Source organism: Rattus rattus, chromosome 15, assembly GCF_011064425.1.
Source record: "Rattus rattus isolate New Zealand chromosome 15, Rrattus_CSIRO_v1, whole genome shotgun sequence".
NCBI lineage: Eukaryota > Metazoa > Chordata > Mammalia > Rodentia > Muridae > Rattus > Rattus rattus.
The window spans coordinates 28,895,545-28,910,610 of NC_046168.1; the positions used below are offsets into that span (position 1 = coordinate 28,895,545).

The 15,066-nt window shown below is 43.2% G+C and overlaps 1 protein-coding gene across 1 annotated transcript in view; it reads right to left on the reverse strand.

The window, feature by feature from the left end:
• Window positions 1-2,230: 2,230 nt before the first annotated feature.
• The window catches only part of LOC116884949 (transcription initiation factor TFIID subunit 4B-like), a 98,742-nt gene continuing 85,906 nt past the window's right edge, over window positions 2,231-15,066 (reverse strand). The window contains exon 9 of the mRNA XM_032886154.1: window positions 2,231-2,391. Coding sequence (XP_032742045.1) covers window positions 2,231-2,391 — 161 coding nt within the window. The remainder of the gene's footprint in view (window positions 2,392-15,066) is intronic.

Genomic DNA, 15,066 nt, shown 5'->3' on the forward strand with positions numbered 1-15,066 from the left:
CTTTGAGCATGCTAAGCAAGCATTCCAGGACCAAGCCCTAGCCCAGGATAATCTTATGTCCAAATCGCACACTATCCTGACACCATGGGCCAAAGGTCTTTCATGTGTTTTTCACATATGTAGGGCACATAGCCAAACCTGCCTTGTGTATAGCAGGTCCTCACTGACAGTCCCCGAGTGGACCGTCTGCGGCGCTCTGCTGTCAGCAAGTGCCATTCTGCTGCACCTTCAGGACACTGGGCTGGATCTCCCCTTTCTGCTCCTCCCTGCATTCTCTTTCTCCTCCTCCTTCTCTCCCTTTCTCGTTCTCTTCTTTTCTCTAACCTTCCTGCAGGACTTCTTTAAGCTTATAAAGCCAGGACATTGGGCAGAATTCTTTCAGATGTCCTAACTTTCTTTAAGATGTGTGTGTGTGTGTGTGTGTGTGTGTGTGTGTGTGTGTGTGTGTGTGTGTGTGTTGTATTCTATGTGATTCTATGTGTGCAGGTAGGGGACATGGAGAAGACAGAAGTCAAGTGTCTTGGACTTTTTTTTTTTCCTAATGCTTCCTGAGCCTTACCTTCCTCTTCCAATGGAAGGTTGTGAGAATAAAAGTCTGATTATATCTCTCTCATATATATATATATGATATACATATATGGTATATATGATATATACAAATATATCTCTATCCTTGATTACTATTACTGTTTCATTTCCTCAGTAGGAGAGTCTGAATCAATGGTTTGAGGAGAAGTCTGGAACTCTCAAAGGCTGCCAGAACAATTGAGACATGGGCACCCAGGTAGCTCATCCTCCAAGATGCCTCCTTCCCGAGTTCCATTCTTCTTAGAGTTACAGAATGGAGTGCTGTGGGAGAAAAGGGATAATGTACATTTTCAAATTTAAACTTCTATTTTTTGAGAATTTCATACATGAGTACTGTGTTTATATTTTGTTTTATCCTTCCCTCTTCCCCTCTCTAACTCCTCTTACGTCCCATCTCAAGTTCATTATCTCTTCTTCTACAGTAATTTTAAACACACACACACACACACACACACACACATCTCTTACTAAGTCTGCTTAGTATTTCTCACATACAGGTTTGTCTAGGACTGAGCAGTTCTGATTGGACAACCTCTCATGGACTCGTCCCTGGAGAACAGCTGGCCCTCCCTCTCTCTGCAGCCCTTGACTGCCTATCACACTTCATCAGGCATTGGAGCCTTATGGAATTCCCCCATCCACACTGATATGTTGACATTCTGTATATTTTTTATGAGTGCATAAAATACTGAAGTAGATCATTGTAAAGCCTATGAACCTAATAGGAGACAGTAAGACCCCGTCCTTGAATCAGAGAAGCAGGCAATCCCACTCACCAGGGGAAGTATAACGCCCCTGCCCTCATATTCTGGACCCTACATGACCCAGGCTTTCTTCTGGGCTTCATCAGGAAGAGTGTTCTGCAGTCTTCTTGGGCTAGCTGCTTACCTTCTACATGAGAGGCAGAGAAACACCAACCTCTTCAAAAAGCATCTGACCCTACTCATGTGACAGCTCATCCATCTAGCTTGAAAGAGGGTCAGGAGAGCAGGGAAGCAATGACTAAGAGACTCTTTCATAGTAATGATGCTGCAACCCCTCAGCTTTCACCCACACTCTGCCCTAGGCATGGATTTGAAATGGCATTACCCCTAAGGTACAACAGAAACTCAATGCTCACAATGTTATCATGGGCCACAGGCAACCTTCTAGAACACTCTTCATGGGCACAGAGCTCAGGGTGTGGTGGAAATAGGCTGGTCCAGAAGTACACAGCAGACCTACTCCTTCATTGGTTGGCAGAGAAACTGACAATCCCCAAGCCTAAGTTCCCATTGAAAAGTAAAGATAGTCAATGCCCTCACTTTCCAGGACCTTAGTGAGGCTCACAGGCAAATCTGGGGGTGTTAGAATTGGATAGAACCACTTGAAACGAGAGGAGGGGGAATCGCCTAAGAGCCTCTGTGCCTGCAGGACACTGAGAAGGCCTGAGCTGGCTGGGAGCTGCCGCTCTCTGGATACACCTATGGTGTCCCTGGCATGGGCTGGCAGGTTACTACATGATCCAGCCGCACACCTGCTCTCAGCCATTCTCTCTCACAGTTTGGCCAGTGCCAGGCAGATTGGGACGAACATGTCCTGACTGAGACTCCATGCAGATCCCGAGGTTCTTCCGTGATCTGGCTGATAACAGGCCTCACTCCTACGGCCTCTCTAGTGCACAGCGGGCCCTCGGCTCAGGGGAAGCCCAGGCAGGCATGGGTGTGGGACATTTGCTTCCACCCTCCAGATGGACAGTGGGCACGAGGATTTGCAGGTAGACACTGGGGACACCGAAGGCATAGGCTGCCAGGCAGTGGAAGCCTAAGAAGGAGAGCGAACGGCACCTGCCAGGAGACAGGTGTGGCTACAGAGACTTTAAGTCTGATTTAGGAAAGTACTAGGCAGTACCAATGACATCCGGAGCCTCAGCGTATGGTCCTGGAGTAGGGTTTAGGAGATCCAGATGTCTTCTCTACGCTGGGCAGCCAAGTCATACCACCTCCCCAGGCTTCTGTAAACCTCCACATTGATGGAGTTGGGCAGAATCCCACTTCGCCCATGAACACACCTCGCCCCAGCTTCCGCCGTAGTGACAAACGGCAAATGCCTCGTCTTCCTGGAATGTTAACTTCACTCGGGAATTAGGAGGTAGTGAACGGTTTTTCACTTTCCAAACACTTTTGTGAATTCTAATTCGCATCCCATATGATCCACTTATTTGAAACATGCAATCAAATGATTTTGAGTACTCTCCCAGTTATGCGACCATCACCGCCATCCATTCTAGATCAGAGCTAAGGAAGAGCGAATGTTCCCTCAGCCACCACCTCCCAGCGCCTCCAGCCCTCCCTGCCTTGGCAACTACTAAGCTACTTCCTGCCTCTATAGATTTTCTCCTTTGAACATTTCATACAGATGGAATCATTCACGTGTGGTTTTGCAGGGATAATTATTACATTAAAACAAATAGTTCTGCCATGAAAGGCAGGCAGAAGATTAGACTCAGTTTAAATTACAAAGGATTTCATTCAAAGACATCCCCTTGCATCTGGCAGCTTCTTGCTAAGCCTAACTTTCCTTCGGACAGCAATTCACTCTCCCCTCTCCCTAGGGACAGTTCATGGAGGAAAGGATTTTGATGACCATTTTACCCCCATTCTGGCTTCAACCTTAGAAGACCCTGGAGCTCAGAGAGCACATCTAGGAAAATCTGTCAGTGACTTTCTCTCCTGATCATCTTTCCTTAGATCCCTTCTCTGTGGACACACAGAGTCTGTCCTTAGTCATTGAGAAAATAACACCCTGTCAGTCTTCCAGATTTCCATTTGTCAGTAAGAGGCTAAGAGATTGGAGCCGTTTCCTGCTTACTCACCTCAGAACATTTTCCCGGCCTTTTGGGAGGGGCTGCTTCTTGATCATTTACTGAGATATGATGTTCACACATCTTTCTGGAGAACACAGTGTTGAATTAATATAAGTACTGATCTGTTTGGGATGTGAGATGATCACATGGGATAAAGTGTTGGGAACATCTGTTCTTTGTGCCTGGCTACTTGAGAGGAGCATTCTAATCTTTTCGTTCACTGCAACGGCACAGAGGGCCATGGTGTGGGCAGTGCCAGTTCAATGAGTACTTTCTGGAAGAAAAGAAATGCCAGAAAGAGTGGAACATGGAGATGGAAAGAGAAAAGAAGGGAGAAAAGGAGCAAAAGATAAGGCAAGGGAGGACCACCTAGAAATCAAGCCATTACCATCTGTGGTCACTCAAATTAAAATGGCACGGTAGGCCCATAGGAAGTGGAACTATTAGGAGGTGTGACCTTGTTAGAGGAAGTGTGTCTCAGTCTCTTCCTGCTGACCTTGGATCAAGATGTAGAACTCTCAGCTCCTCTAGTACAATATCTGCCTGCATGGAACCATGCTTCCCACCATGATGATAATAGACTAAGTCTCTGAACTGTAAGCCAGCCCCAATTAAATGTCCTTTATTAGAGTTACCATATCATGGTGTTTCTTAATAGCAATAGAAACCCTAACTAAGATAGCATTGTTTGATGAAATAACCCCTGAACTTGCTTTTTCATACATCTTTTCTGACACAAATAAGGACAACAACACTAAAGACCTGAGAATAGAGAGGTGGGATGCAGGTTGAAGAGGTGTGAGGGGTGCCCTGAGTTACTAAACCTGACACAGGTGCTTCTCACACAGGAAGGGCTTTGGCATCTCTTTGCTCTTTAGACCTTTCTAGAAGTCAGTTGAGGATTCTTTAGGCTTTTTTGGTGAAGGAAACCTTAGGTGGAGTACAGTGCTCCAGCCTGCACTGGGTCCCTATAGCCGTGTCCTCGACAACCCTGCTTGACATTGGTTATTCTCAGGGACACAAACAACCAGTGGACATCACAAGGAGAACAGTCAGTGAGTTCCAGGGTCTGTCTGTCTGCTCTATGGCATCCTGCTTAAAACAATGTCTGGCGTTGTGCCATGACTGGATCCCAGACTGAGATCCTACCTCCCATCACTCTTCCTTTTTATGGAGTATGAAATGAGCCTGACTAGTTAAATCTCTTCCTGTAGGGGGCAGATCAGCAGTGTGTCTGCCCTTCTGAAGACCTGACAGTCAGAAGGCCTCTCAGGAGATCTGCTGCACCCTGGGCAACAGGAGGCAGGCTCCAGACAGAGACACCCACGCCAGCTAACACCAACGATAACCAGATGGCAAGAGGCAAGTGCAAGAACATAAGCAATGGAAGCCAATATACTTTGACACAATCAGAACCCAGTTCTCCCACCACAGCAAGTCCTGGATAACACCAACACACCTGAAAACCTGATGCTGACCTAAAATCTTATCTCATGAAGATAGTAGAGTCCTTTAAGGAGGATATAAATAGCTCACTTAAAGAAATACAGAAAAAACACAGGTAAATAGGTAGAAGCCCTTAAAAAGGAAACAAATAAATCCCTTAAAGAAATATAGGAAAACGCAATCAAACGGGTGAAGGAATTGAACAAAGCAGTCAAGACCTAAAAGTGGAAGTAGAGACAATAAAGAAAACCCAAACAGAGGCAAATCTGGAAATGAGAAACCTAGGAAAGAAGTCAGGAGCTACAGATGGACACATTAACAAAAGAATACAAGAGATAGAAGAGAGAATCTCAGGTATAGAAGATACTTTAGAAGATATTAACACAACAACCAAAGAATATACAAAACATAAAAAACTTCTAACCCAAAACATCCAGGAAATCCGTGGCACAATGAATAGACCAAACATAAGAATAATAGGAATAGAAGAGAGTGAAATTCCCAGCTCGAAGGACCACAAAACATCTTCAACAAAATAATAGAAGAAAACTTCCTCAGCCTAAAGAAAGAAATGGCCATAAATGACCAAATGCTCTGGCCTACAGAACACCAAGTAGATTGGACCAGAAAAGACACCTCCCCCATCACATAATAATCAAAACACTAAATGCATAGAAAAAAGAAAGAATATAAAAGCTGTAAGGGGAAAAGACCAAGTAACATATAAAGGTAGACCTATCAGAATAATAACAAGATGTCTCAACAGGGACCCTAAAAGCCAGAAGAGCCTGGACAGAAGTCATGCAGACCCTAAGAGAATACAAGTGCCAGCCCAGGCTACCATACCCTGTAAAACCCTCAATTATCATAGATGGAGAAATCAAAATATTCTATGACAAAACCAAATTTAAACAATATCTATCTACCAATTCAGCCCTACAGAGGATTCTAGAAGGAAAACTCCAACACAAGGAGAGTACCTATACCAAAGAAAAGACAAGATATTAATCATCTCACAACAAAGCTAAAAGGAGAGAACCACATACACATAAAGCCACCTACAACAACAAACAGAACAAAGTATCATCTGTCTTTAATATCTCTCAATATCAAAGGGCTCAAGTCTCTAATAAAAGGACATAAGCTAATAGACTGGATATGCAAACAGGATTCAGCATTTTGCTGTATACAAGAAACACACCTCAATGACAAAGACAGACACTACCTCAGAGTAAAAGGCTGGAAAAAAGACTTCCAAGCAAATGGTCCCAAGAAACCTGCTGGAGTTGCCATCCTAATATCCAATAAAATACACTTTCAATAAAAAGTTATCAAGTGAGATAGGGAAGGACACTTCATATTCATCAAAGGAAAAAATCCACCAAGAGAAAGTCTCAATTCAGAACATCTATCCCCCAAATGCAAGTGCACCCACATTTATAAAAGAAAATATACTAAAGCTCAAAAGACATTGAACCCCACAAAATAATAGTGGGAGATTTCAACACCCCACTCTCACCAATAGACAGGTTATTAAAACAGAAACTAAACAGAGACTCAATGAAACTAACACGTTATGAACCAAAAGCATTTAACATATATTTATAGAACATTTCATCCTAAAACAAAAGAATATAACTTCTTCTCAGCACCTAATGGTACCTTCTCCAAAACTGACCATATAATTGGTCACAAAACAAGCCTCAACAGATACAAGAAGATTGAAATAATCCCATGCATCCTATCAGATCACCATGGACTAAGGCTAGACTTCAATAGCAACAAAAACAACAGAAAACCCGCATACTCATAGAAACGGAACAACTCTCTACTCAATGATAAATTGGTCAGGAAAAATATGAAGGAAGAAATTAAAGCCTTCCTGAAGTTCAATGAAAATGATGACACAGCATACCCAAACTTATGAGACACGTGAAAGCAGTGCTAAAAGGAAAATTCATAGCACTAAGTGTTCTTGTAAAGAAATAGGAGAGATACTACATTTGTAACTTAACAGCACACCTGAAAGCCCTAGAACAAAAAGAAACAAACACACCCAAGACGAGTAGAAGGCAGGAAATAGTCAAACTCAGGGATGAAATCAAGCAGATAGAAACAAAGAGAACAATAGAAGAAAGAATCAACAAAACCAAAAGCTGGTTCTTTGAGAGAATCAACAAGATAGATAAACCCCTAGCCAAACTAACTAAAGGGCCCAGAGACATTATAAAATTAACAAAATCAGAAATGAAAAAGGAGGTATGACAACAAAAATGGAGGAAATTAAAAAAAATCATCAGATTCTACCACAAAAGCCTATACTCAAACTAACTGGAAAATCTGGATGAAATGGGTGAAAGTTAATACCAACACTCCTCAAATAATTCCATGAAATAGAAACAGAAGGAACACTACTTCATTCGATGAAGCCACTCTGATAAGACCTAAAACACTCAAAGACCCAACAAAGAATACTACAGCCCAATTTTACTTAGGACTATCGATGCAAAAATACTCAAAGTTCTAGCAAGCCAAATTCAACAACACATCAAAAACATCATTGACTATGATCAAATAGGCTTCATCCCAGGAATGCAAGGTTGGTACAATATAAAAAATGCACTAGCATAATCCACTATATAAACAGAATAAGCAAAGTCAAAGAAAAAAATCACATGATCATCTCATTAAATGCTAAAAAAAATCATTTGACAAAATATAATGCCTCTTCATGTTAAAAATATTGGAGAGATCAGGAACTAAGGCCTATACCTAACCATAATTAAAAACAACAGCCAATATCAAATTAAATGGAGAGAAGCAATTCCACTATAATCAGAGACAAGACAAGACTGCCCACTCTCTCTGAATTTATTCAGTATAGTACTCGAAGTTCTAGCTTGAGTAATAAGACAAACAAAGAAGATCAAGGAGATACAAATAGGCAAAGAAGAAGTCAAGGTATCACTATTTGCAGATGTTATGATGTGTACATAAGCAACACCAGAAATTCTACCAGAGAACTTCTACAGCTAATAAACAACTTCAGCAAAGCGGCCAGATATAAAATTAAGTCAAACAAATCAGTAGCCTTCCCTTATACAAATGATAAATGGGCTAAAAAAGAAAATAGGGAAACACCCTTCACAGTAGTCACAAATAATAGAAAATACCTTGGTGTGACTCTAACCAAACCAGTGAAAGATCTATATGACAAAAACTTCAAGTCTCTCAGGAAAGAAGCCAAAGAAGACCTCAGAAAATGGAGAGATCTCCCATGCTCATGGATTGATAGGATTAACATAGTAAAAATGGCCATTCTACCAAAACCAATCTACAGATTCAATGCAACCCCCATCAAAACCGCAACACAATTCTTTATAGACATGGAAAGAGCAATTCTCAGTTTCATGTGGAAAAACAAAAAACCCAGGATAGAGAAAACAATTATTAACAATAAAGGAACTTCTGGGGACAATCACCATTCCTGACCTCAAGCTATACTATAGGACAATAGTGATAAAAACCGTACGGTATTGGTACAGAGACAGACACAATAATCAATGGAATAGAATTGAAGACCCAGAAATAAAACCACACACTTCTGGACACTTGATCTTCAACAAAGAAGCCAAAAATATACAATGAAAGAAAGCATCTTCAGTAAATGGTGCTGGTCTAACTCGCAGTTGGTAGTAGAAAAATGAAAATAGATATATATTTGTCACCTTGCACAAAGCTCAAGTCCAGGACCTCAACGTAAAATTAGATACACTGAATTTAATAGAAGAGAAAGTGGGAAAGAGTCTCGAATTCATGGGCATGGGGGAAATTTTCCTAAATAGAATTTCAATGGCTCAGGTTCTAAGATCAAGAATTGATAAATGGGACCTCATGAAACTGAAAAGCTTCTGTAAGGCAAAGGACACAGTTAATAGGACAAATTGGCAACCTTCAGTTTGGAAAAAGCTTCACTAACACCGCATCCAGTAAAGGGCTGATGCCCAAAATATGTAAAGAACTCAAGAAGCTAACCTCTGAAAAAACCCAAACGGCCCAATCAAAAAATGGGGTTTAGAGCTAAACAGAGAATTCACAACAAGGGAATCTCAAATGGTGGAGAAGCACTTAAAGAAGTAGTCTAAGTCCTTTGTCATCAGGGAAATGCAAATCAAAACAACCCTAATCAAAAACCTTACACCAATCAGAATGGCAACACCCAAAAGATGCCCCACAATACCAAGGGGCACGTCGTGTTCCTCTATATTCATATTGGCCTTATTTGTGATAGCCAGAAGCTGGGAACAACCCGGATGTCCCATGACAGAAGAATGGAGACAGAACACGTTATAGACATGGCCACGAGGATTATCTCCTAGGGACGCTAACCCCAATGAAGCTAGCAGCCAATCGTAACGGACATAACCCAGCCTCTGGTGTGCCAACCAAGCTGTGTCCACACATCATGGCCTCACAGTGTGAGGAATCTGTAATGGCACAGGCAGGATCTGCAGAGCTTTGCTTTGGGGTGGGAGTCACAGGACGCTTTCCTTTCACATCCCACTGAGTCTTCAACACTGGTGAGCTTAGCCATGACCTAAGTGGGTCTGAGGCAGACGGTGTAAGGTACCCCAGACATAGGTAATGTTGTACAGATGGGCACTGACTTCTGGGAGCTCAACCTGTCTTTATTAATTGATCCTCCCTGAGTTAAAAAAATTAAGCGCACATGCACACACGTATGTACATTTGTACACACATGCACAATATGTTTTATGCTTTTATTGGTACGGACACAAATATGGCAAGCTTGGCATATACTTCCCTCGTGTGTGTGTGTGTGTGTGTGTGTGTGTGTGTGTGTGTGTGTGTGTGTGTTGGACATGAGTGAATATGATTATGACATGTACACACTGAATACATGAATATTATCCATTTTGCTTCCTGGATTGAAAGCAACTGAAACAAACATTTCTGTAGGCCCTCAGCCCAGTGATTGCTGAAGAAGCTGGTCCTAGAGCACACCACTCAAAGTGCCTAGGACAGTCACAGTCTGAAGCCAGTTCTTTTGAGACTGAGCCAACGACTCCCCCTCTGGTGTTCAATTGCTCAAGCAAAGGAAACCCTCTGTGTTAGGGCTGAAATAATAAATTAGAGATGAACTGTTTTAACAGAAGCTGAAGCTCCCCCACAAGCATAATGTCAAGAGAAGGAGGCAGGGCTGGGAACAAATGCTTCAAATCTGTCGGTTCTGGATGAACACACACAGGTACACCCAGGGACTAAGAAGCTGGTATTTGGTGACTGCTCTGGACTAGGAGAAGATTTGGCTTACGGGGGCCATGTAAAGAAGAAGTACATTCCCACTTAGCTGTAGAGAAGGGATGCCTCTCCGTGGAGTTTTCCCTGGGTTCTGGACAAGCCGGCTGACTCTGGCCAGGTGCGTCCCATGCAGTGAGAATGCTGGCATTCACAGCATGTCTGGATAGGCTCCCAGGCAGGAGCATGCCTCCACAGTGAAGGAGGACCCACACTACCTCCAGGGCCCCAGAGCAAAGATAAGTACGAGGCCTTGTTCAACCTCCAGATCTTCATAACAGTGAAGGGGTGGGCCAAGAATAGAATCCTGCCTTGGGACCAGTGTCGCAGCATCAGGGGAAGCAGGGAATTAGTCTAATCCAACCAATCATTACTTTCTCTGCCTAGACCGGCACAGACTTTACTTTTGTATTGTTGTATGATTGCTATTTTACTTGTTCTTCAAACATAAGACTAAATATACATGTATATAAAACATACATATATATTGGTAAATTTATATAATACTAAATGTATAATACTACATACATATAATACTAGGATGCTTCTAGGCCACACAGAAAATACGACTTGGTCTCTCTTGGCCTTAATTCACTCATCTGTAACATAGGAATCATTCCCTTTCCACACTTCAAAAGTATGCCGTGTGTGGGAAATGGGAAGACAAAGATGATTCAATCGGGAGAATGAGGAGATGGCAAGTAGATGAGGAGCTCACAGGCAAGTCTAAGGTCAGGTTTGGATTCACAGAACCCAGATAAGGGCTGGATGGGCATGGCATGCCACCCATAACTCCAGTGCTTAGAAGATGGAGACAGGACAGCTCTCACACGCTGGCTAGACTCACCTGAATCCGCGAGCTCTGGGCTTAGCTGAGATTTCCTGCCTCAATATAAGCAATCAAGGAAGACTTCCAGTAACAACCTCGGACTCTACATTAATAGACACACATGTATGTCCTCATACACATATTCTTTATTAAAAATACTTTATAGTATCATTCCAGAACCCATGGAGAATAGAGTTAATATTGCTAACTCAAGATTTGTACCTTGTTCTCTAATTTGAATGGATAATATAATGTCATAGCTTATGCATGCGATGCCAGCACCTGGAAGGTTGAAGCAGGAGGATTGAGAATTTTAGGCTAACCTCAAATGTAGTTAAGGTCAAAGCAAGCATAGATTACATGAGAACCCATTTCTTGATTTTTTTTTTTTTTTTAATGAGGTAAATAACATCAGGCAAAAAATTAGCAATGGTACGTAATAAAAGTCAGTCCTTCTCATCCCCAACAAAACCTTTAAGGAGATGCTTGGCCGTTGAGCCAGTTTTCTGGTGAATACACTGTCATGAATTTCCATTTGTGTCCTTGGGCCTGGATGAGCCTCTTGAAGACTAGAGTGTGCCCACTACCCACCCTTCTGTCCCATGCCCTCCACTCTAGAAGCTGCTCTCAAGCACGCTGACTCAGGTTGACCAGTGACCTCATGCCATGGCCAAACTGGCAGAGCTGTGTCCAGCAACATAGAACGATGGACTTCCCAGTTACTGGATTGAGCAATGTGAGGGGAAGAAAAATCCTGGGGTCTTAGATATGCGTGTCTGAGCCCTCTTGGTCCTGAGCGGTCTGGAAGGGGGAGTCCTCTCCTGCAGATACACCAGCTGGTCCATAGTGAGCGACACCCAAAAAGAATGACGAAAGGGAGCCCCTGGAGACGGAGTTTATCATTCTTTAAGCCTGACTGTTTCAGAGATGACAGGGCCTGAGGGTCAACCAAGAAGCACTAGCCTGGCTTTGACAGAGTTGCTAAAACGCGGATTCACTTTCTGCAATCGCTGTTCACAAGCTATTGCCCCAGGAAGGGCAAGCTCCCCAACACACTTCTCAGCGCTTCACCTGATGTTCATGAAAATGGAAGAGGAGGTGCCTTGAGCCATGGACCCAGGGGATTTGAAGCAAAGGTGGAATGGGCAGCTCCCAGTGCCAGGGATCCTGAAGGCCACTAGAGTGAAGCCATAGTCGTCAAAGTTAAACAGCAGGGTGCGTGGTCCCAGCAGCCAAGTGACAGGTGTTTGTCATGGACAGATGTGCACTCCCCCTCCTTCTGCTCTAGAAGCATTTCTAGAAATGTTTTCTTCTTTCTAGAAGCATTTCTTCTTTCTAGAAGCATTCCCATGGTGCTCTTGTTACTCTTGTCAGTTCTGTGTGGCCAATAGCCTCTCATCGCCTTGAATCAAGACTCATCTGCCACACTCAAGTTCACCATTGTCATGTGGGGTAGGGATAGGATTTATAGTTTAAATTTTCTTCTTTTATCCCAGTGTCGGGGCTGAGCCCCTGGGCTTGCCATTGCGAGGCATATTCTCTTGTCGCTCAGCTAAATCCCAACACCACGATTTATGGCTTGAAAGTGGTAGTCACCAGGGGCTTAGGGTAGAGTTTGGCACATTCTCTTAACTGCCCTACTTTGACAGATCTTCATTAAGAGTAGTTTCCCTGGACACACAGCTTTGAACCCAACACCATGACCATTACCTCCAGCCCTGCGCCTGCTCCTTAGTGCTGACCACGATGGGAAGTCCAACCCTCCTCCTTGTGTTCTCCTCCAGCCTTGGCATTATTGGCCTCCACTGCAGCCCTGCTTGTCTGCTAAAGCTTATCCCAGATACATTCCCTGTCATGCTCAGCATCTTTCTTCTCTTAGCTCTGGTAAAGTTGGGTGATTCCAGAATGGGTTGTGGCCATTAAGACTCATTAATTAATTAATATAGACAAATTAAAAGCTTAGAGATGCCTTGCTTCATGAAATGTGTGGAAAACACACTCTACTTTATAGGCTGTGACCATGAAAAATTGTTCAATTACTCTAAAATTGCTTATTGGTGTATAAAATCTTCATCTATACAGTTTTTTTTTTCTTTTTTTTTTTTTTGGAGCTGGGGACCGAACAGGGCCTTGCGCTTGCTAAGGCAAGCGCTCTACCACTGAGCTAAATCCCAACCCCATACAGGTTTTTTTTTAATGCATCACATATGTAGTAGTTTAAAATGTCAACGACAGGATCTAGAAACACCTCAGAGATAAATTTCCAGGCATGCCTGTTGAACAACTCAGGAAAAGTACCTTAAATGTGGGTGGCCACACCCCTTGGGCAAGCATCTTGAACGAGAGAGAGAGAGAGAGAGAGAGAGAGAGAGAGAGAGAGAGAGAGAGAGAGAGAGAGAGAGAGAGAGAGAGAGAGAGGAGGAGGAGGAGGAGGAGGAGGAGGAGGAGGAGGAGGAGGAGGAGGAATGGAATGGGTTGAGTGCCAGCATTCTTTACTCGTGTTTCCTGACTGTGGGTACAGTATAACCAGTTGCATCTTGTGTGTGGATACAGTGTAACCAGGCACTTCCTACTGTGGATACAGTGCAACAGCTGCCTTTAGCTTGCACTGCCCTGACATCCCCACTGTGATAGACTGTACCCTCAAACATCCAGCCAAGTAAAACTCTTTTTTATAAGTTGCTTATATCAGGTATTTTGTTACTGAAATAACATAATTAATGTAACATTCTATATGATATATATTACAAGTTATACAAAGGTAACTTTATTGTTTTGCTTAATACTCACCAAAATTCTATGAGACGGGTGACAGACATTTCTCTCACAGAAGTAAAGGACACCAATAGTATCCATTCAGTAAACAGTGTGAGAGAAATTCAAATCCCAGTTTGATCTCACACTTCATAGTCCCCCCCACCCACCCATGAGCTTCCGTCACAGCCGGAGGACTTGTTTGACGTGGTATGATGGTAACAGAAAAGTGCCTGGTGGCAGGGCAGAGTCAGAGAGCGGCGAGCCAAGGCCAAAGAATGAGCCCAGAGCCAGAGCAAAGCGGCTGGAGTCGGTAGACACTGTGAGGGCTGAACCAACTTGAGAACACTGAGGTACACGGAGAAAGAACCTGGAAAAGGTTCAGCAAGGCATATGTCTGAATCTGAATGATCCAGGTGACAGGGAGGTACTACATAAACACACATGAGAGAGCAACAAGCACCTCAAGCGAAAGGACTGAGGAAAAGATGATGCGCAAAGCACATATAGAAATGACTGTGTGGGAGTCGGACCCTTTTAATGGGAGGGATAGAGGCACTCAGAGAAGGTCATGAGGGGAAGAAAGACAAAACGTGACATGTATTATCTTACGTGCAGAAGGACCACTTGCCAGGAGAAAGAGAATGGGTAGAAGAGGGGAGGAGGGGCAGGGCAGTTATGGGAGGAGTGATATATATGTTTGAAAATGCCATAATGAAACCCATTATTTCTACCAGCTAAAAATGAATGGCAAAAAGATAATACAGATGCACTGTGAACTTGCGTGTGGTGGGATTCCGGAAGCCAAACACAATCACATGAACTATACAGAGAAGACTGGAGAATTTAAATGCCAAAGCTAGCAACTTCTGAAACGATATGCCAGATTGAGAGCACAGTTGTTCCTCCATACCTGAGGGGGATTGGAACCAAGACACTCCCAATCCAACCATTACCGAAGTCCATGGGTGCTCAAGTCCCTTCCATAACATGGCTTGTTAGATGGGTACTGTGGTACAGACCAGTAGTCCCAGCTACTTGGGCAGCTGAGGCAGGAGAAATGGTTAAGCTTAGAAGTTCAAGACCAACCTAGGTAATATAAAAAATAAAATAAAATGACTTAGTATTTGCATATCTGTGTACACTTTCCTTCAGACTGTTGGTCACCTCCGGGTACTGGTGGGTGCTATGGGATCTGAGCTCAAACTCACTGTCTCTTGCCTCAGCCTCACTAGTTCAAGGACTACATTTATGTGCCACTCTGCCCAGCACACAGTTTTTTCGT